Raw genomic sequence first — 21096 nt, 5'->3', positions numbered from 1 at the left:
GCCGGGAGAAACTTAGTAGATTGAACTAGCATATGAAGGCTACATTCTGTTCTGATAATGATAAAGAACTTAGGAATACGACAGGAAAACTAGACAACGAAAGTAGAAATAAAGTGATAATGACTTTGAAAAAGAAAAACGGTCAAAATTGATAATGAAATCATGGCAGAAGTAAATGAATATGTTCACCTGGGTCAGCTGATATCAAATAAAGAAAATGCCAAAAGAATGACACCAGCTTTGCAAAGAATTTGGCAAATATGGTGAGTTCATGAGAGAAAAAATACCTTAAAGGGGAACCATGGAATGAGCAATGCTTAACATAACATGCCTGACCATCGACATTAAAGGGCTTGAAGGTTGACAAGAAAAAAATATTTTTTGTTTTATTTCCTACATTATATCAAAGGGTAAAAACCCTGAGCTTTTTTTATTGCTAATTGATGTTCTTCCTTGTATATTGCATATTTACCTTATAGAGAGCTCAATTCCGGCATTTCACCGCATTTTATCATTCCATTTCCAACTATCAACCTATTTCCACCCCCAACTTATCAAGTTAATTTTTTTCAGATTCCTGGGCTCACAGCCCCAACTCCCCTCCCCACCGGCCTTTTGTTCTAAACCTCCCTGTGTACCTGGCGCATGCGCAGTTTTAGAAATTAAAGAAAACGTGGTTGTCCAGTCAAGTTCCTTTTCGAAGCGAGATGAAGTGTTAGGCCGTATCTAAAGCTGCGCTGCAAAGCCACCGTAAAAAAGCCAAAATGTCCAAGTTTTTTATGGCTGGAAGCTCTTCCAGCGAATCAGAAGATAGTGATGTAGAAGATGTAACTCCAGCACCAAGGGCTACACGCCCTGTAGCTCCATCAAGGTATGAAGTTTAGGCTCAAATTCACAAGCTCGCGCCTTCGTAGGCCTACCCTCAGATAGGAATAGGCCATACTGTTTCACATGATTCAATTTTTCACTGATAAATTCTGTTTGGAATCTGTATAAAGGAAGGTAGATCAATCAATGTTTTAAGTTAATAACGAATGGAGACATTCGCTAATTTTTGCTACTAAGCAAAGACTTATTTCACCTTCAGCCCTGCTCGATCTCCATAACTCAACTCGTATGTCGGTAAAGAATTGAAAAGTCTAAAATTTTAAGGTTGAAGATGAAACCTTAAAGTGCAAGTTTTGGAAATTTTAGGAGACAGTTTAGAAATCCGTGGAAATAGTCGAATAATTTTGTTTTTTTCCGATGGAAGGTGCTGTGCATGCAGATTGAAGTTAATTATTTAACTTTAACTCTCATTTTTCTTTCTGCAGGTTTTTGCCTATGAGTGATGATGAGGATGATGTAAAAAGAACTGTTCGAAGTTTAAAAGATAAGAGGTAACATAGATGTACATTGAACGTATTTTTTTTCCTGAAAAAAGGCATTTGAATGTTAACTTTTCAAAGTGATAATACTTTCACAGCAGAGGATAAACTTATTTGGTTATTTGCAGATTTGAAGAAATTCACACCGCTATAAAACAGATGAGAAACAGTATGAAAATTAAGGATATTGCCAAAGTGATGACAGGTAAAAGCAATGAGCTGTCTTTTTGAAATACTTTATTTGCATATTTCCATCAAGTTTGCAACATAATTGTGATTAGTCAAAGCCCCATTTTCAATTGAGTTTTTGGCAAAAGTGTCTGTGTCCTATTTTCTGTGCTTAATTGTCCCATCCTTCAAACATATAATTGAATTTCAGAATAATTTTGTCAGTCTTTTATCTGTTTACCAGGTAATTAGATTTAATTCAATTTATCCAATCTCCTAGAATGGGAAAACATGTGCAAAGCATATATCAAGGCAAAAACTGTTGTGGAAAAGGAAGGCATCCCTGCATTTTATATCAAAGCACTCGCTGACTTGGAAGATTTTATCCAAAATGTATGGTTTTTCAAAACTTTTATTTTAGTATTTCACCTTAGTATTTCTTTTAGTGATTAAAATCAGTTATAGTCCAATCAATTTCTGCTTTTTAGTCACATGTAGAAATAACTGTTTATAATAAGAAGGAAATAAAGTTTTGTAAAGTCATTTCAAGTTTACTTCTTTTGTCAACTTTGATCAACCAAGTTGATGCATAAAAACAAAAGGAAATTATATATTCGAAATTGATTATTCGCCCAAAGCTTTTTGAATCTCAAAAGTGTCTGCAAAATCTGGAATTTGACAAGACATTTACTATTATCATGTTTTGACTCATAGTATCATTGATTGACACTTTAAGTTAAGCCATGCTTAGTCATGCTGTGAACACGTTTTTACTACTCTTACACTGAATACGTAATGTGGCCTAGTATTATATTCTGATCGTATAAGTTGTTTTGTTATGTTGGTTCAACCATAGTTTATTTTTCAAGATACTCTTGGTGGCATTCTAATAGAATTTCTATTTAAAGTAAGATGAAAAATAATGTTCAGCATATTACATATAAAATTTATATGCAAGCCAGCTTTAGTATTTATGCATGTAATATATGTGCAACTTATGCAAATAAAATAGGAATTTAGACAATCTTAATGATTTGTCTTGTATAGCAATGGGAGGACAAGGAGAGTCGTCAGAAGCTGTCAAAAGTCAATGCAAAGGTAAGTTTTGATCAAATTGTTATCAAACCAATTAGTTGATCAGTTTGATTATACTTCTTGTACTTCTTTTGTTATTTCAGATGTTTTGTTTTTCAGTTCAATTTTTGTACCATGTATTCAACCGATGCTTTATTTTGACTACGGAATCAGTAATTATTATTTTTTTTGATACATAATCTGAACCTGTTAATAATTTTTTTCCAGAGTCTTAGCAGTCTTAGACAGAAAATGAAGAAATACAACAGAGACTTTGAAGAGAAAATCAAAGATTTTAAAGAGGTGACTTCTATGATTTCTCTATACACACATTGTTATTTTCCCGTTAAATACATTCTTGGTTGCCCATTGATGTAAGTTCTAAACATGTTATAATTATTTAAGGTTTTGCCTTCTTATTGCAGAGTATAGAATAATTTTGATCCCTGAATTTTTCAGAACCCTGAACAATATGAGGAGGAAGAGGCAGAAGAAGATGAAGAAAAGTCAGGTTTGTGAAATATATAATAGAAATCTGGAATAGTTTTGATTGAGCTTTGTCTAGTTTATCAAGAAAGTAGAAAAATGCTATTTTGTTATGATAATTTTTGGATACATATGCACAAACAATTTTTCTTGTTATCTTTAAAGGTTCTGAAAGTGATGATAGCGAAGATGAGGCTGAGGAAGTTGAGAAACCAAAAGCATCCTCTATGTTAAAACAAGTAAATATTGCTTAATTTTTATTTTTAATTTTTTATCTTAATCTTAAATCAGTATTTCTGTCTTTAAACTGGATAGAATTTCCAGAAAATTCACAGATCAACTCTATAGTTACCTAACATTGCAGGATTTATGTCACTCTCGTGAATTCAAACTTTTGTTGTAATTTGGGAGCTGGTTTGAGAACAAGTCAAATTCTGGCTCAAAGCATATAAACCTTTTCCTTTAGCTTAGATGATTAAAAATAAATGGAAGATTTGGCTTTAAAATATAGTTATCTGATTTTCAGCCAAAGCAAAAGCAATTTGATGAGGGTGATGAAGATGATGATGACTATGATTCATTCTTTGAAGATGAGGGTGATGAAGATGAAACATCTTCAGATGATGAGTTGCCAGCTGGTGGTACCAGAGCCTTAACTGCAGCAATGTTTTTAAAAACAGAAAAGTATGTCTTTTATATATTTGAATTGAAGTTTGCTTAAAAGAATTTATTTATTTTTAATTTCTAGTGCCAGTTTTTCAAGAAAAATTGTGAAACATTTCATCAGTGCTCAAATTGTGAAACATTATACCAAATGTCACACTGCTACAGAAAAGCATTATATATGTTATTTTACATAGATGCAATGTAGGCCAATTGAGTTTTTTGCAGTTAATTATCTTCATTATTGAAAATTTATTGTATAATGTACCTAATTTATTGTAATTAGGAAATGGTGTAATGTTGAGCTTTGGAAGCTATATCGTATCATTGAAGATTCAATGTTAAATAATTTTTACAGACCTGCATTGTGGTATCTCCGGTTTTCATACTGTATGATTATCGGTCGTAAAATCAATGCTATAAAAATTGTAAAAGCTGAGCATCGTTAGAAAGCAGATAACCTTTGCTGCCTTTCTTGGTCAAGAATACTACAGTTGTTGTCATAAATGTTTTGATTACATGTAGAATAAGTGATGAATGACAAAGTAAATTGAGATATTATTTGTGGAAATGCATTGCTTATTTTGGGTTTGTACATCCCAAGGAGTGAAGCAAAGGTTTCAAAGAAGCAAAAGAAAGAAAAAATAGAGGCAGAAGATGTTGAAAAAGCAGATAGAAAAACTGAAGGAAAACGTAGACTAGGGAAAGAGATTGCAATTGCAGATCATGAAGGCTTTATAGAAGTCACAAGGGTAAGGTTGTTTGGCTTATTGAGAAGTTAAGGAGTATGGTACTATGAAACTTCCTTGACCTGTGGGAATGACCCCTACATTTGTGATGACTAATTTTGTTGTTTGAAGCAATGTGGTGCCAGAGATTATTTTTAAGGCTGAATATTGCAAACCATCACTTTAAATTTGTTGTCTCAAGTTTATGTCATAAATGGCCCATTTGCTCCTTTTATTTTTATTAAAGCACTTTGTAGGTAAGTATGACTGATCAACTGTTTTTTATCAGGAAAAGTCAAGACAGCTTTTCCCCAAAGATGTTGAGATTAACCATCAAGCAGTGCTGAAGAAATTGCAAGAGATCCTTGCAGTGCGTGGAAAGAAGGTAGGCATATAGTTTCTTTATCAGTTGTTTAAAATGCTTGGATTCCCCTTCTTAGAACTGTTCTGTAGTAAAAATTGCTAGGTTTGTTTTAAGTCAAGCTATTTATTTATTTATACCTGTCTATTTGCTTATGGTTCTAATAATCTCATTAAGTAAAGATTTTCAGATATATCATATTTTCTTTTTCACATTTCCAGAGCACAGACAAACCAGATCAAGTTGGTTATTTTAAAGAGCTCAAGAGGATTTCTGACAAACACAATCTTGGTTAGTACAACAAGATTATTTGTTGTTGGTTAGTACAATCTTGGCTTTTGGTTTTGGTCATTTCCAGCAATTTTGATTTAGGAAAAACCTTGACCATTAACACCATACCCAGTTGGTGTTAATGTTTACTTCAATTTGACTTATGTAACTTTCCTGTTTTAGGACCTGGGTTGAACCTGAAGATCACCTTTAATATCATGGCTGCCTTATTTGATTCAGTACCCACCACTGATACACCGTTGAAACCAGATATGTGGAAAAAGTATGCAACTATGCTGATTTTTTGCCATTAAAATTCTCAAGCTAGTAATCATGTAATGTCACTCAACCAGTTCCAGTATCTGCTTGAATACTTTAGATGAATGACCTCTGTTGCATTTGCTAAAAGAATGTGTCAATATATTCATGGCTAGTCTCTAGTAACATTAGCCTCCACTCCAATAAATGAAAAAAATAGTTTTGCTTCTTGAACTTTTTGTTGCATAAAACTGAAAAGAAAATACAATCATTTCTGAAAAAATTTTAATTTTCAGCTTTCTATTTATATATTTATATACTGTGTAATTTCTTTTGCATATATAGTGTGATTAATGCTATAAGTCATGCAAGGGGTCATTGGATGCAGACGTGCCCCCTTTGGACTCATGTGATGTTCACTTTATTATCAACACTTTCCACATGAATAAATACTTTTCCTTGCTAAGAAAGTCCAGACTGCATGCATATAATAAAACCCTGATAAGTTGCTTATTATTCTCTTAAAAGTGCTCTGGAAGAAATTCAAAACATTCTGACTTTGTTAGAAGAAAATGAAGGCATTCAAGTTGGGGACAACATTTCTGATGATGCTGAGAATGTTGAGGTCAGTAGAGCTTTGGTAAAAGTAGACAATGAAATTATTTTCATGATATGACAATGAGCTTTGGTCAAATACGCTTCTTGTGGTTGCTTTTATTGATGTAAGCTTCAAATCAACAGGACAATAATCTTGTTATTATCAACTAGTCTCAAGGAAATCACAAACAATTTAAAAGCCTCAGAATTATCAAATAATCAGAAAAGTATATAGTAACCCAAAGTCATCACCTATCACAATTAATTTTAATGTTTTTTGGGTGTGATTCCCCTTCTGGACCCATTTAGAGTCTCGTCATTTAGAGTCTTGTCATTTAGAGTCTTGTCATTTAGAGTCTTGTCATTTAGAGTCTCGTCATTTAGAGTCTTGTCATTTAGAGTCTCGTTGCTGCAACTTTTAGTCAACCAGTTCAAAGCCCATCTAGTGCCTTTGAATATTCAAATAGATTCTATTTTTCAAGAAGCACATGGTATACAACTTTTATATTACTAGACTGGGGTATCAAAATCTGCTTTATTCAAAAGAATTTACATACCAAGAAGGAAAACCATTGGATATCCCAGCCTGAAAGAGTTCATTTTTTTCTCAGAACCAAGAGGAGCCACTGAGAGTGCGTGGGTGTCCATTTACAGTTTTGGAGAGACTGTATACAGAATTTTTAAAGATCCTTCAAAACACAGATTGTCACTCTACTGAATATGTTGACAGGTAAGAGAGCAGGACTCATCCTTCAGCCTGGAAACATCATTTAGCTTTTATAACCTTTTTTGTAAAGAAAACAATGAAAGGAATGAGATTGGGGCATGATAGTAATATTTCTCTTATTGTCAATGACCTTCTCCGTGGTCTTTGAGCCTGTAATCGCAATGTTTTCTGGGCTTGTACTTAACAGCTCAAAGTCACACTGTACAATTGAGCCATTCCCTTTGAATTTCACAACACTGTTACCAAACCCCTTTTCTTCAGGAGATTAAATTTTGGAGGCAGAAAATGTAACATTGCCCCTGAAAGACAGAAATGCTAAACGTGAGATTTTTTTGCAACCTTTTTATCTAACTGATTTTTTTCTAGGCTGAGAGATGAAGCTTTGCTTACCAAAATTATCCTTCGGATGCAAAGTTATTTAGAGAAGACTTCTACCACAGATTTGATTTCAAAAATGTATTTATTACGGATCGAGCATATTTATTATAAGGTTTGTGTTTATGATTCCTTTGATTAATTTGTTGACTGTGAAGAGGCTGTGATTTGCTTATGCAAATTTTTAATATTATTTTGTTTTCATTAGTGCTCAGTACAGGGGCATCGTGGCGAATGAATTCTAGAGGGGAGCACAATTGCTTCAAATTCGTCGGAAATCGCATTATTAGAAGCAAATTTTTAATGTTAAATTATTGTTCTTAAATTGAATGTCCACTAGGGGAAATCAACGGCTTTGATCAACTTCTACCTTGTTTTACCTCACGCAACATAACTGCATACATTTTCAAATCTGGGACACAATCTGATGATAGGCACAAAATTGGTACTGTCCTGGTGTTCAATATCAAATAAAGATATGATTTATACCAATTTTGACCAATTTCCATAACCAAATATGGCCCTTGAAGTTTCGGATTTTAACTGAATAATTCCGAACACCAAATGACTCTATGGTAGGCATCGGTAAATCCTGAGAAATCATTTTGTTTTGTGGAAATCTAGTATTTTCTTAACAAAAGTGAATTGCCTCTCGAATTTACAGTAAGTAGTTTAGTCCAAGTAATTTATGTTGCTAAGAGTTTGAGAATTACCCACAGCTCAAGTTTGAGAATTTTCCGATAAAACAATTATTTTTCGGAAAATCCATCAAATTGTGAGAGCAGAGGGGGCCACGGCTCCCCTGCCCCCTGGTCCAGACGCCCCTGGCTCAGTATTAAAGTTATTGTAGTTAGGATGTTATTTTGATAAATTGCAGTACATTAGCATCCAGTCCAATTTTTTTTGTTGAAATTTAGGGCAGTTCAAGTATCTATAAGATAATTACAGGACCTGACGTTGAATTTGCTTATGTGTTATTTTCAGCTTGATATGAATGCTTTAAAGAAGATTAGAGAACAAGTGGAGAAGAGCGGGCAAAATCAAGGTGTTTATTATTCCCCTTAGAATTTGATTCTATTGTTTTGTTAATTTTTGATAGTGAAGTATGTTTGAAATCAGGAAGCCCTTGTTTTGCTTCTTTTCTGTATACATCTATCTTTTTTTGGAATTATATTTAGTAATGTTTCACCAAAGTTTCATGTTTACGTTTGCATTGCTCTTTTCTCAACACCTGTTTCCTTGCTACATATTTCTATTCCTTAATTTATAAAAATTAGTGTGTTCCCTTATTAAATGACATCATCCACTTGTGCTTTGATTAGATCGTTTTCGTTGTTTTCGATTTCGGTCATTGTACGGCACATATAGCATCGTCTTATAGTTGTCAGGCTTTGAAATTTTAACTTTCAATGCCAAAATTATGAGAGAACAGTCCTATAACTTGACAGCCTTATTAAGATTCTTGATTTGCCGACCTTTCGCGTTCATGTAAGTGTTGTAGGTTTGAACCGTTTGTACTTATGATACGTTGTGTTTGCTTTAAATTTCTTTTGATATTTACTTTAGCTGGACTCCGTGCTGGAAAGGAGGCATTTCCCGAGAAGCAGGAAGAAAAGCCGAAACCCGAGGCTGAAACTGAACCAGAGGCTACAGGTGAAACCAAGAAGGAAGCTGAAACGACCCAGCCTGAAAAGGAAACCACTGAAAATGCGGAAGAAAAAAAACAGACAGGGGAAGACAATGTCAGTCAAGGCGAAAGCAATTCAGAAATAATAGATAAACTTTGCAAGTACGTATACACCAACGGATCAGATCGAGTGAGAACACGATCTATGCTTTGTCATATATACCATCATGCTTTGCATGACAGGCTCTACGAGGCAAGGGATTTGATCCTGATTTCTCATCTGCAAGAAACCATCCAGCATTCGGACATTCCAACTCAGGTAAAGTCAAAACTTTGTAAGCGGATATTTTCCATTTTATTGGTGAATTGTTTTGTCATGATGCTGTGTGACAGGCTTTGGTTTTGTGCATACAAAGTAGACCCTGCTTGATATGCCATGTCTCTGCAGGGGGGATGACGTATGCAAGATGAAAAGGAGTATTGCAAAAGCATCATGTTGCTATTTTCATCATGCATGCGATGGTACCCTTACAATTTTTGAATTTATTAGAGTTTATACACTGCCCGTTTTACTCAATACCAGCTACAGCTATTACTCAATTGCAGCTGTTACTTCACTGTGACGTAAATTTTGAGAATTGTCTATTGCAGCTGTTTTCCTCTCCATTTTACAGATTCCCCAGTAACTTAATGCCTCTAAAGACTCGTTTTTCAGGCTCAGATGTCTTCTTAAATTTGATAATTATTTTGAAAGTTGTAAACCATCATTAGCCCTATTTGTTCTGGCTGTAAACCTTAGAAGACTATGCTTTATTGTCCCCTCAGTCATGATAAGTACCTCTGCTATTCTCAAAAACAGATCCTCTACAACCGCACAATGGTTCAACTTGGGTTATGTGCCTTCAGACATGGAATGATCCGAGATGCTCACAATGCTCTGTTGGACGTACAGTCAACCAACAGGGTAAAGGAACTTCTCGCCCAGGTAAGCTAAAGACAAACCAGCATTATTTGGGAAGGTCTGGTGTATAAGTTAAAACCTAACCAAGAGTTGCATATTGGTATTTTTATCCACCCCTTAAAATTACATTTTCAATAGGCGAGCGGGTAGATATATTTCCTAGCGTAGTGTTTTGATCTATGTTCTGACGTTTTATACTCTGAAGAGTGTCAGGCGAAAAGCTTGAGTATTTTCTATAATGTTTGCTTTTTTAAAGCCATTAGTAAACGTGTAATAAAACGGAAGTGTTATCTTTAATGAGACTGATATTAGTTTTATTTTCCGGTATTTTATTTTCGATGCAGAATGCCTAGCGTTTTATATTTATGTGTGATATTCAGTAGATCAAGGCTGCTTTTTCTTACTCTGTTGGCATACAATGACTACGTTTGACTAAATAACTTTGTAGGTAGGGAATTGTTGGTAACCAAATTACATTGTATGCATTTTTAAGTTGTCAAAATCTTTCCTTTGGACAGAATGTTAAATTGCAAGCGTTGCTTGACAAACTTCCAAACTCCTCTTAACTGGTTACCTTCACTGTGTTATCTGAAGCGGAATGCCTTCACAGTTTTTGAGTTCTCCCTTCTTCCATTCCAGGGACTTATGAATAACAAAAACTTCGAGAGGTCTCCAGAGCAGGAAAAAATCGAAAAACGACGACTTGTAAGTGGTTTACAGTGTGCGTAGCGCAACATGTTTTTATTCTTTATTGTCACAATCAAGATTAAGATCTCAGTTAGATCTTACTAGGATATTTTGTCCATAGCTGTAGTTGTAAAAATTGAATATGTTTTAAATAGTAAAGCTTGGTTTCCACTTTGAATTAACGTGAGTTAATTTGAGATACTTTTGTGATCTGACATGGTTTAAAAATTATCTCATAGTGGAAACCAAGCTTAACAAACAAAAATAAGCTTCAGACACCATTAGAGACTTAAAGACCGTTGTGTATGCGTCTGTACAACTGTTGTTATTATCGATTGGTAAAATGCTTCCTTGCATGAACTGCTTTAAATGATAACCACCGAAACCGATACATACATGCTTTGGCTTCACATATTCTCTCTAGATTAAAATCTCCGTTGCTCCGTTGTTTAAATTATGCCTTGATTTGTAGGTCCCATTCCACATGCACATCAATTTGGAACTTCTTGAGTGCGTCTACCTCACCTCGGCATTGTTATTAGAAATTCCGTACATGGCAGGTAAGTCGCATTTTGATATAAAGTGACTGTTCAATTAGTTAACATCATTGGGATATAGATATAAACCATTCCACGTGCTTTTGATTGATTAAGGGGCTCAAATTAGGAGAAACACTGTTTATTTGTAGATTGATGCCTAGGTACAGATGCCTGCCCCTGGGCTTATAATGCCACGTGCAATCGAACAAAATGATGCTGCCAATGTTCTTGATTTCTGCGAAGGCTTCAAATTACCTGTGAGGAAATTATCTGTTTGGTTATACGTTATATTTTAGAATTTAACCATTCTTCCTAGCTCGAGAGTACGATAGCCGAAGGAGAATCATAAGCAAAAGCTTCCGCAACCAACTACGCAACAGTGATCGCCAACCGTTGGTCGGTAAGTAGGATGATATTTATTCCATTGTAACGTAAATTTATAAAAGTCCAGTTAGTATCAGCACCGTATGCGTATGAATTCGCGTTAATATTGTGGGTATCGATTATGTGATGTGTTTATTGCTCAGCCGAAACTAATAATCGTAGTCGCCTCGGGTTTTAGTCTGCTGATTTTCATCAGCTGCTTTTGTTCACATTTCAGGACCTCCGGAAACAATGAGAGAGCACATCGTTGCAGCAGCCAAGGCCATGAAGAAAGGAGACTGGAAAAATTGTTCTGGCTATATTCTTGCTATCAAGGTAATTTAAATTCAGTATATGCTGCAGAATGAAATGTAGAAGCCTTTTATTTGGAAATTAATGGCTGGTCAATACAAATCGACACAGCACTTTAAGACCCCGTTACAAACATAACAGTGAGGAAGATAGGGTTCAAAGAGGACTGGGAATGGGGCCTAAAATCGCCCTGCGTCCATGGTTATTGATTCCCTACTTATTGGATAATGTAAAGTACATTCTTATATCTAAGTATTAGCAAGAAAGTTGTATTTTATGCGAGTATTCCATTGAATTTTTTTTATATCTAATTTTGCACCTTCCAATTATACTCTCAATTTTTGTTTCTGCTCAGTCTAAACCTCGTATCTACTGGTGTATTTGCAAATGTCACAACTAACGCTTCGAATTAGCTTAACAGAATCAAATGACGTGATTTCTTCATTAATTCCATTTCTAGTCAGCATACTTTCTGTCAGTAGAAAGAAATGTGTTACAGAAATGGGAGACTATCCAACCTCTCTTTGCAAATGCTAGCTTCGTTTTGATTCTTCATTTGCTGCTGAGAGGACTTTGGTTGCTTTCCTGAGTGGGCTGTGGTTGTTGTTGTCACCACCGCTTTAGTGCGAAAGCAAACATTCTATATTGATCATGATCATAACTGCGTAGTGACTTTCTATATTAGTTATATTATATATAACTTTATTGTTAGTCTTATTTCTAACTTTTAGCCACTTTAATATTCCTGTGTTTTTTGTCAGAGCTGGAATTTGTTTAGCAAATCTGATGAAGTCAAAGAAATGCTTAAAAAGTAAGGACCTTATTTGAAGTGGAATTTTAAAATTGCATTAGACTTGAGCTTGTTTTTTTTCACATGAATTGTATTGCATGAATTTTCACAACAAAGGTGTCCAAGGAGCTTCATAATCAATTTCGCTGCTAGTTGCTTTGGCATTTGCCAGGACGTTTTAGCTGAAACAATATTTTATAGATTCTACAGCATCATGAATATTGCTTCTATGAGATCCGAGTTATTACCCAGGGTCCCTTTAGACATGACCCAATACCAGTTACAGGCCTGGTCATTTAGGGAGAACCATAGCTCTTGCTCCCCTTCAGGCCCTCTACAAATGCTGCAGGGAACTACCTATAGCTCTCCTAAATTTCTCTCATAAGCAATTTGCTCTCCTTGAAATCAATTTTCTTTGTTTCTATTATGATTTCTCTAGAAATAGCTCACCTTGAGATTACTAAGAGAGCTGTTTTCTGTTCCCTTGCTAAACAGTGGTGGCGCTAGGTTTCCTCCGACAAAGGGGCTAGCACTTCCGACGGAGGGGCTAATTTTTTTAGAGAACGATAGGGCTAGGGGGCGACAAGGAATTGTAAGGGTACTGGAGACCGAAGGCGAGCGTTGCGAGCCGAAAATTCGGGGGGTCCGGGGGTACTCCCCCGGGAAAATTTTGGTGGCTACACCCATTAGATTGGCTAAAAATGCTATCAAAATGGTGTAATCGTGTTTTTTACTACGTTTTTTGACATATTACTAAGGGCACGTTTGCCCCCTCCCTTGCCCCTCCTAGCAAAGGGCAGGAGGGGCGCTTGCCCCCCCGCGCCCCCCTTCTCCGGCGTCCCTGGAAATTTTTTTTGAAAGCTGCCTCTAGATAAGCTTAAAACTACTCTAAATCTTTACAACTCATCAAACGTTGCCAATTCAAGTAGGGCCTATCTTTGGAAAGTATGAATTTAAATAAAAAGCAACCAACTGAACTTAAGGAAAACTGGAACACAACGTAACTTTATAGGAACAGACCTAAGCGGTGGAATACGCACTTCTACATATCGAAAATTCAAGTCCAAGAATCAAAATTGTTTCACAGAGCAATTCTACTCTTCGGGAACTTAGCCTTAAATCTGTCTACTACTGAGTCCAAGTCAAGAGCACTTCCACGGGCACGATGAATACCTAGCATCATCAGACTGTCTAGACGCTCGTCCTTCATAAGTGAGCGCAGATCACTCTTGATGAGGCGCATAGAGCTGAAGCTGCGTTCACATTCGGCTGAAGAGACTGGCAAAGTGCATGCGATGGATACAAGCCGGTGCAGCTCAAAGAAAGCTTCATTTAGCTTTTCCAAGTGTGCCTCTAGTTGCAGAAGTGTGCTTGGGCGGTGTTTTTCTTCTTTTCTTGAGAGCATATATTTAAATGTGGCAATTTCACTGCGTAGTGCACCAATTTCAGACTGAAAAAGCTCAGCAAAATTGACAAGAGTTGTTGGGTCCAAGTAGCTTTTCGACTTGGGGGCCAATGCAGTTATGCCTTTCATGATCTTTATGTTTTTTTCGTCAAACCGCTTGCAAAGTTCTGCAGTTGTTCTGTTTAGTATTTCTTTGACATTTTGTACGTAGCCATCAAACCCGCTTGCTACTTGAGGCTCTGAAGATGCTTCCACAACAAACTCTCGAAGAGAAGCAGGCGTTGCCCTCTTTCTTGGTGGTCTTTTTTCTTCCGGCAATTCCAAGCGATCCGCTGCTTCTTCGGCAGTATCCCAGAACTCTTGAATCTTATCCCTGCTTTGACAGTCATCCAGTTCATCTTTCAATGTTGCAATGAGATCAATGGCTTGACTCAAATCATTGGAGGGTTTCTGCAACATGTCAGACGCAAATTTGGCTTTGTTCAAGACGTGTCGGATGGCAAACAGGTATCTCACAAATTTCCTGTCAATCTGCAGAAGATAACCAGTAGCTTCTGTTCTGCGACCGGGGTTCGTATCTGTGTCAATCACATCCTGCAGGACTTCCACCAAGATATCCAACCGCTCCCAGAAAACATTGAATTGCTTCGCCTGGCAAGACCATCTCGTGTCAGAAACTTTTCCAATTTCCATCACATGAACCTTGTGATCCTCTTGGACCTTTACCCATCGTACATGAACGGTGCTGCTGCTCAGAAAAGAATGCAGGCTTCTGAATAGCGATATCATGTCTGCCACACAACTGATTGATTTCACAACATCGACGATCACAAGGTTCAATCGATGACAAAAGCAATGGACGTAGTAAGCCATTTCAGCACCGGTTTTCAGAGGAAGTTTCCTTTGAACGCCATTCAGGTGACCAGAAACAACAGAAGCTCCATCGTAGCCTTGCCCCACGCATGCTTTCATGTTGGCTTCGATGCGTTGCAATCGTTCAATTATTGTGTCTGAAAGACCATCTGCATCTAAACTTTGCGCCTCAGCAATGCCAATAAATTCCTCATGTATGGCATTCTCGTAGCAGTAACGGACTGCAACAACAAGCTGCTCTTTTTTGCTTCTATCTTTAGACTCATCTGAAAGGACGGTAAAATACTGAGCCTTATTGAGCTCACTTTTTATTTGCTCAAGAACCATGTCTTTCATAATGTCTAAGATGGCATTCTGTACGCTGTGGTGAGTATACTTTGCATTTTTCGGGCCAGTGCGGATTTTGTCAGCAACAACTGGGTCATGCCTTGCAAGAAGACCAAGTATCGCAAGAAAATTACCACAAGAAGGTCCATAGTCTAGAGCTTCTTTATTTATATCGGCAACACGAAATGAACCTCCAGTCTCACGTTGGGCAATCTTCCGCTGAGCAGTGAGAAGCAGGACTTCGCAAATCACTCGCATGTAATGCCTGTTGTCTTTAACCAGTTTCGAATAAGCGGCATCATGAAGTGTGGCAATGGTCTGAAAATTTCCAGACTTAACGTTTTCATAGTGCGCTTTAGCAGCTACACTTTGGGCATGAAGATGGCTGGTTTGATGTTGCAAGAGTTTGTTATCATTCACTTTGGTGCCATAGCATCTTTTCCAATTGCGCAAGCCTTGACTAACAAACGCTGGATCCTTCCGATTCTCTGAAAAATTACGACAGTGGAAACAGAAGATGGCATCCTCCATTTGCGAATACTCAATCCAGGGATACTTTTCATACAGCAAAGGTGTGAATGCGCGATGCTGATTGCCAATCAAATGTGTAGGGAAGGAAATATTACGAGGCTGCACAGGTCCGCCGTCTTTGGTTGAGGATATGTCCTTGGGGCCAGCGACGGATAGTGTAAGTTGCGGTCCTCTCGAATCTCCTTGAAGTGCTAAAACGAAAAAAATTATCCATCACACTTTGCAAACTTTTTTCCTGTTAAGTTCTTGGCAGTGCCCTATTTTATATCTGAGAAGTGCCTCTTTTCATTGTTTTAGACTTTTCTTTGAGCTTTAGTGCGAAAGAGGCTATGGGAGCCAAAGTGGCTGCTTATATGCAAAACTTTTCCGGGCGAGCATGCCCCCGTGCCCTTCTAGCAGGGTTTGCCTTCGTCTTAATTACATACCAAGGTGCCCTTTTTTCACGCGCCCTTCCACTTTTTAGTACCCCCCTACGCCGCTGGTTAATGGAGAGTTACGATTATATCTGATAGCTAGTTAGTATACCTTCGGCTGATAATCCTGCAGGATCAACTTCATCTTCCAACTCGAGTTCCAACTGTTCCAAATTTTCCTCGATATCCTCGTTGCTGTCGCTTTCATTTGCTGCTTCCACAATGTCCGACATCGACTGTTCGGCTTCCGAAATGGTGACGTAGTTGTCAGCATCTACATTCGTGACTTCGGGGTCCAAGCTAGAAGTTGTACCTGGAAGTTTAAACAAATGATTTACTACCCTGTTTTACATGTGTGAAAAAGATTATAATATCTCCTGGGAGATGGACAAAAAGGCATTTTTACTAATCAATCTTTTGTGACTCTTAATATCAAAATCATCCAAAAAATTATTTTTATTTGTAAATAAAACGAAGAAATTTATACGTCTAACAAGGTTTATTCCTCATCCAGTCATAGCCAGGTATATTTGTTTAAATATGTCGCAGTCGCAGTGAAATCCCATATTATATAGGTCCGAAAATAAGAAACTTTTAATTTCTGGAGAGCTAGGTTTCCTATAAAAATACACGTTTTTTTCTTAATAAGGAACTTGTTTATAAAAAAAACTAGAAGGATTTATCGTAAATAGTAATAGATGGTTTCCCTTAAAAATAGTAAAAAATAAGAAATTTGGAAACTATTAGTACTCTGGGCTTGAGTCAAGTTTCTTATAAATAAAAAAACGTGTACGTAGAAGCAAAACACTACAAATATGTATGGTTGGGATGGGGTAAAATGGCTTAGCTACTACGTAAATGAGTTTGATTGTTTTTATGGCTGAAGCCCTTTGCTAAGTGTTTTTCCTCGTATTAAAAGGACTTAAATATTAAAACGTATAACATACCACGTTCGATTTGCTCTTCGTCTTGAATTTTCGAAATTTCAACTTCTTGTTCTTCGGGGTCTTCTGTTGTTCTTTCAGTTTCAAAATCATTAACCTTTCGTTTCTTTGGAAAAGTACCGCCTTTTGATTGAAAAAATGTTTTTATTTTTCTCTGCTGCGAGTCCGTTTCAACTATTGCCGTCGTAGGAGCAGTCCTTCCCATTGCAGCCAAATCTTTGTGCTTGGACTTCGTGTGGCGGGCAGCGTAATCATTGTTAAATACGTCATTACATATACTACATCTAACACTGAAACGGGTAACATTTGTTGCCATATCGCTATCGCACAAAAATATTCCGATGTTGTAGGTTGGTTATAGCAAGCAAGATTTGGACGAACTGCACTATCCATAACATAAGATCAAATTTAACAGCATGCGGAAAACACCTGGTACTGAACATCTAAACAACCAATTCAAACTTCTTATAACAGATTATTATTTACCATGAAATTGATGTGTCGATGAGTTGTTTTGGGATGAGCTTCCTGAATTCTGATAACAGTCCTTTTAGAAATTTCTATTTCCGCCAAAACTTAAAAAATTCGCTCCGACAAAAAAAATTCAAGCATAATTTATCTTCCGACGGAGGGGCTAGCCTCCTCCGACGGGGGGGCTGTAGCCCCCCCTGCCCCCCCTCTGGCGCCACCACTGTTGCTAAATGACTAATAGCCAGGCCTCAGTCCTACAACACATCGTTCTTTCCCAGACTTTGTAAACAATGCCCTTCTTCTATCTTCCATAGCTTTTATAACCTGTCTTTGTTAAAAATTAGAACAAACAACAAGTTTCATCTAACTCCCACTTTCTTTATTCCTCCCTCTCTTCCCCGTATTAGGGCTTTTCCTTACATAACCAGCTAAAATGCCAGTTGCAATATTTATTGCATAAAGTGATCTTCACCTTACCATTTGTATACATTATAAAAAGTTTTCCTTATTTACTATGATGCATTTGTTTTCTTCAGGAAAATAAAGGAAGAAAGCCTGCGAACTTATCTGTTCACATATAACAAGGTTTATGATTCTATAAGGTACGTAATGCTACGAACATGATTTGTTTTTACTTCATGTAGCAGCAAGCTTCATTGTCTACAAGCCAGCACTCCTTCCACTTTTTAGATCTATATATGTGCCTCAGTTCCTCATGCGGATTTTTTTCATGCTTTCCGAAGAAGGCCACTGAGGATTTCTCCTGGTCATATATTCACGTTTCTCCACTGATCACTGACACCATCAGTTTTATACCTTCTTCCTTTCCCCTGTTATTGAAATACTTCTAATGACACACGGATTAGTGGCCTGTTTTCTCTCCTATTCTTTAACCATTAACCATTGTTTTTTATTTCTGTTTGTATTTTTGTTTCCTTGTGTTTGCCCAATCTATTTTAGCATGTCATACATATTTTCTGTTTTTCAGCATGCATAGTCTAGCAGAGATGTTTGAACTACCCCCAACTATCGTGCACAGTATCGTCAGCAAGATGATCATTGGCGAGGAACTGCAGGTAAATCCTTTTTGACAGACAAAATTATAATTTCGTTTTTGCTGGTCCTGCCTAACAACTCTATCGCCATGTATAGTAATATTGGGAACCCAGAAACGTGATAGAATCCTTTTTAAAGGCCTTACATATTCTGTGTCGTCTCTCTGCCTTCCTGCCACGAATACTCTTCGGAAACAAAATTCTAGATTTTTCTTTGCCCATTTTACGATTTGTAGCTCCTAAATGTCTCTGCTAACCCTAACCTTCTTTCTGGTCAAGGGCACCTTAAAAATCCTCTATTGGCACAGAACTTATTGACAATGGCACTGTTACAATCCATACCATGCATTGGAGGAATTTAGCTAGAACAAACAAAGAAAAGATCTTCGAGGGGGTTTTCAGACTTTTTGGCAGTTTACTTTCCACTGGGAATGTTGGATAAGAATCATCTTAAACCGATCAATTTATAAACGATAAACAGCGAACTATGTTAGTGTGACTTGCTCCGGTATCATACCTCGCTAGCAATCTTCCCTGTAATATTTGCCAATTCTTGTGTCTTCGTCTGCTTCAATATGTTGAATCATCTAAACATTTTGAGGACTCCTTGGTGACCCATACTACGTCAGTAGCATCTTTCCCCTGTTGAGATGCTGTTATTGCGTGTATGGAAGATCAGCCTAGGATCTACAGGTCTTGCGAGATTTGTAGTGGGCCTAAGTCGCTTCTAACACCTGGCAACGTAAGACTGGTAACTTACGACGCCTCAGCCTTGGAGCGTACATCTTTTTGGAAAGTATACCATGTGCTGGCCCAAGTATTTTCATACCAAGTCCATATAAAGACTGTATGTACTCTGTAGCAGAACAAAGAAACGTGGAGTTGTTTGTAGTTTGAACGGTCAAAAAGTTTCTCAATTAGAGTAATTTCATGCTGTGGGTCAAAATGAGATTTCTCTTTTCCGTTATTCAAAATGTTGATAATAATTAATTCTGTTGTTGAGCTTTTGAACTCACTAATTGTTGATCATTTAAACGCCCTTAGTAATTATTTCCAGAACTGTTTTCTCTTTAAAGGCCTTGTAGGGTTTTTATTTTAGGAAATGCATTTTTACATACATCGACCCAAAGTGATTTTTTTGCCAACACTACTGCCCAAATCTTGCTCTTCAGTTATTTTCTCTCTGCATCTTCATAATGCGTTTAGGTGTCTCTCTGCATATTCATAATTTCGCTTGGATTTTTTGTAAACACTAAACTTGGTTTTGCAGGCATCTTGGGATGAACCAACTCAAACGCTTATCCTACATCATGGCGCTGAGCCTACTCTTCTTCAAAGCTTAACTTTACAACTTGCAGACAAGGTATGGACAATGCAAATCACTTTATATTCTCTTGCTAATTCATGGTGTTTAATGCCTCATCAAATTCTACTGATTTAAATGTTTTAGTATAAAACCTCAGTGATTTCACAGTCAAGCCGAGATGATGTTTCTTTTACAGACTCTTAGGCCTGACCCATCAACGCAAATATTTCGAAAAGATTTGGTTATTTGAAGTGTTTACTCCCTTGAAAAAGCATCTGTGATTCCGTATTTTGTGAAGCTGATATCTGTTTGTACTGCCTCTTCTTGCAATTTTTATCTTTAAGTATATTGGCGTTGGCTGTTATTGAATCTAATTTATAACCACCATTGCTTATTTCATTTTTTGCTTTGACTTCCAAGTTGTTATTTTACTGCCAAGTTGACTACCACTATTATAAAAGGTTTTACGTAGTTTTGTTTAACCATTGGTTTATAATAACTAAAAGAGAGTTGTATGTGTTTAGATTGGAAATCTTGCCGAGCAATATGAACGTATAACGGACTTCAAACACGGTGGATATTTTGATAAAGGAAGACAAGGTAAGATTTCTAATTCCTCTTGTTTTTATCAGTTCCTTTTTGCCTGCAGCTTTCCTTCTCTTTAGCGTCTTGCTCATTCCAGTCAGCCTTGCTCATTCCAGTCAGCAACAGAACTCTCTTCATGTAATCCCAATTTCCGTCTGTAGATGCCTTTTTCTGCTATTTACTTCTTCTAGCACATTTTCAAGGCATATTGTACGCCAGCTATTGCTGCGAAAAGATAATCCGACAGCAGTAACTTATTTTATATTCCCTTTTTTCTGATTATCTGTAGGACGATTCAGGCACGGAAGGCAGTAGCGGAAAAGAGAAAGTCGACATCGATTATTTGCTTCAAAAGGAAAATTGGAATCTAGAGAACTCGTTGACAGTTGTTATTGTCAATATCAATGGAAACCTGCACTTTAAAAATCGCATCTATTTTAGTCATTAATATACACTGTTTATTTTTGGCTGATCAGTATTATTCTGTTAGATTTAGCAACAGTTTACTCATTGGCAATTTTTGTCTGTTAATATTGTTTCTTCAAGAAATTTCGAGATCAGTAATTTTTATTACCTTAAAAACCATTTATATTCAAATCGAGAGCAAAGTCCTCACTAATGCTGTTTGACTAACACCAAAAACAGCTGATTGACAACACACTTTGTTGTGAATAAAGTAAACTGTTGTCTAAATTTATTTTCTGTATCTTTTAACTGTTATTTATCTTGATGACTTTAGTGCCATAGCTCTGGCTAAGAGGAATATTAGAGATCATTGGTGAAATTGAATTCCTTGTTGTTTTCGTTTGTGTTTTTCTATTTATAAAAAAGTT

At 36.8% G+C, this 21096-nt stretch overlaps 2 protein-coding genes across 2 annotated transcripts; one reads left to right on the top strand and one right to left on the bottom strand.

The window, feature by feature from the left end:
- Window positions 1-685: 685 nt before the first annotated feature.
- LOC135683082 (eukaryotic translation initiation factor 3 subunit C) lies at window positions 686-21052 on the top strand. The gene is made up of 29 exons (XM_065198237.2): window positions 686-871; window positions 1314-1379; window positions 1496-1572; window positions 1816-1928; window positions 2583-2633; window positions 2838-2912; window positions 3069-3120; window positions 3261-3334; window positions 3622-3779; window positions 4363-4510; window positions 4776-4871; window positions 5069-5138; window positions 5301-5400; window positions 5904-6000; window positions 6584-6702; window positions 7066-7189; window positions 8059-8119; window positions 8641-9020; window positions 9561-9686; window positions 10302-10367; window positions 10822-10909; window positions 11205-11288; window positions 11490-11587; window positions 12325-12374; window positions 17854-17919; window positions 18306-18393; window positions 19643-19735; window positions 20203-20278; window positions 20553-21052. The coding sequence occupies exons 1-29, from the start codon at window positions 765-767 to the stop codon at window positions 20576-20578; spliced, it is 2829 nt and encodes a 942-aa protein (XP_065054309.2). The 5' UTR covers window positions 686-764; the 3' UTR covers window positions 20579-21052.
- Window positions 12839-17543, bottom strand: LOC135688055 (zinc finger MYM-type protein 1-like). The gene is made up of 3 exons (XM_065204750.2): window positions 16850-17543; window positions 16015-16215; window positions 12839-15680 (listed from the first exon to the last, which is right to left on the bottom strand). The coding sequence occupies exons 1-3, from the start codon at window positions 17160-17162 to the stop codon at window positions 13435-13437; spliced, it is 2760 nt and encodes a 919-aa protein (XP_065060822.2). The 5' UTR covers window positions 17163-17543; the 3' UTR covers window positions 12839-13434.
- Window positions 21053-21096: the final 44 nt, after the last annotated feature.

The sequence above is a fragment of the Rhopilema esculentum genome, chromosome 7 (genome assembly GCF_057945365.1).
Source record: "Rhopilema esculentum isolate cy_ngs chromosome 7, ASM5794536v1, whole genome shotgun sequence".
Taxonomy (NCBI): domain Eukaryota; kingdom Metazoa; phylum Cnidaria; class Scyphozoa; order Rhizostomeae; family Rhizostomatidae; genus Rhopilema; species Rhopilema esculentum.
The sequence above is the reverse complement of the archived record's forward strand: the minus strand, read 5'-3'. Positions and strand labels throughout refer to the sequence as shown.

Bases quoted from the DNA above. Each gene is read 5' to 3' on its own strand.
- LOC135683082 (XM_065198237.2), top strand. From the start codon at position 765: ATGTCCAAGTTTTTTATGGCTGGAAGCTCTTCCAGCGAATCAGAAGAT. The intron at 1,929-2,582 runs GTATGGTTTTTC...TGTCTTGTATAG, and splicing joins TGGAAGATTTTATCCAAAAT to CAATGGGAGGACAAGGAGAG. The intron at 9,687-10,301 runs GTAAGCTAAAGA...CTTCCATTCCAG, and splicing joins TAAAGGAACTTCTCGCCCAG to GGACTTATGAATAACAAAAA.
- LOC135688055 (XM_065204750.2), bottom strand. From the start codon at position 17,162: ATGGCAACAAATGTTACCCGTTTCAGTGTTAGATGTAGTATATGTAAT. The intron at 16,216-16,849 runs GTATGTTATACG...TTAAACTTCCAG, and splicing joins CGAAGAGCAAATCGAACGTG to GTACAACTTCTAGCTTGGAC. The intron at 15,681-16,014 runs GTATACTAACTA...TTTTCGTTTTAG, and splicing joins TGCAGGATTATCAGCCGAAG to CACTTCAAGGAGATTCGAGA.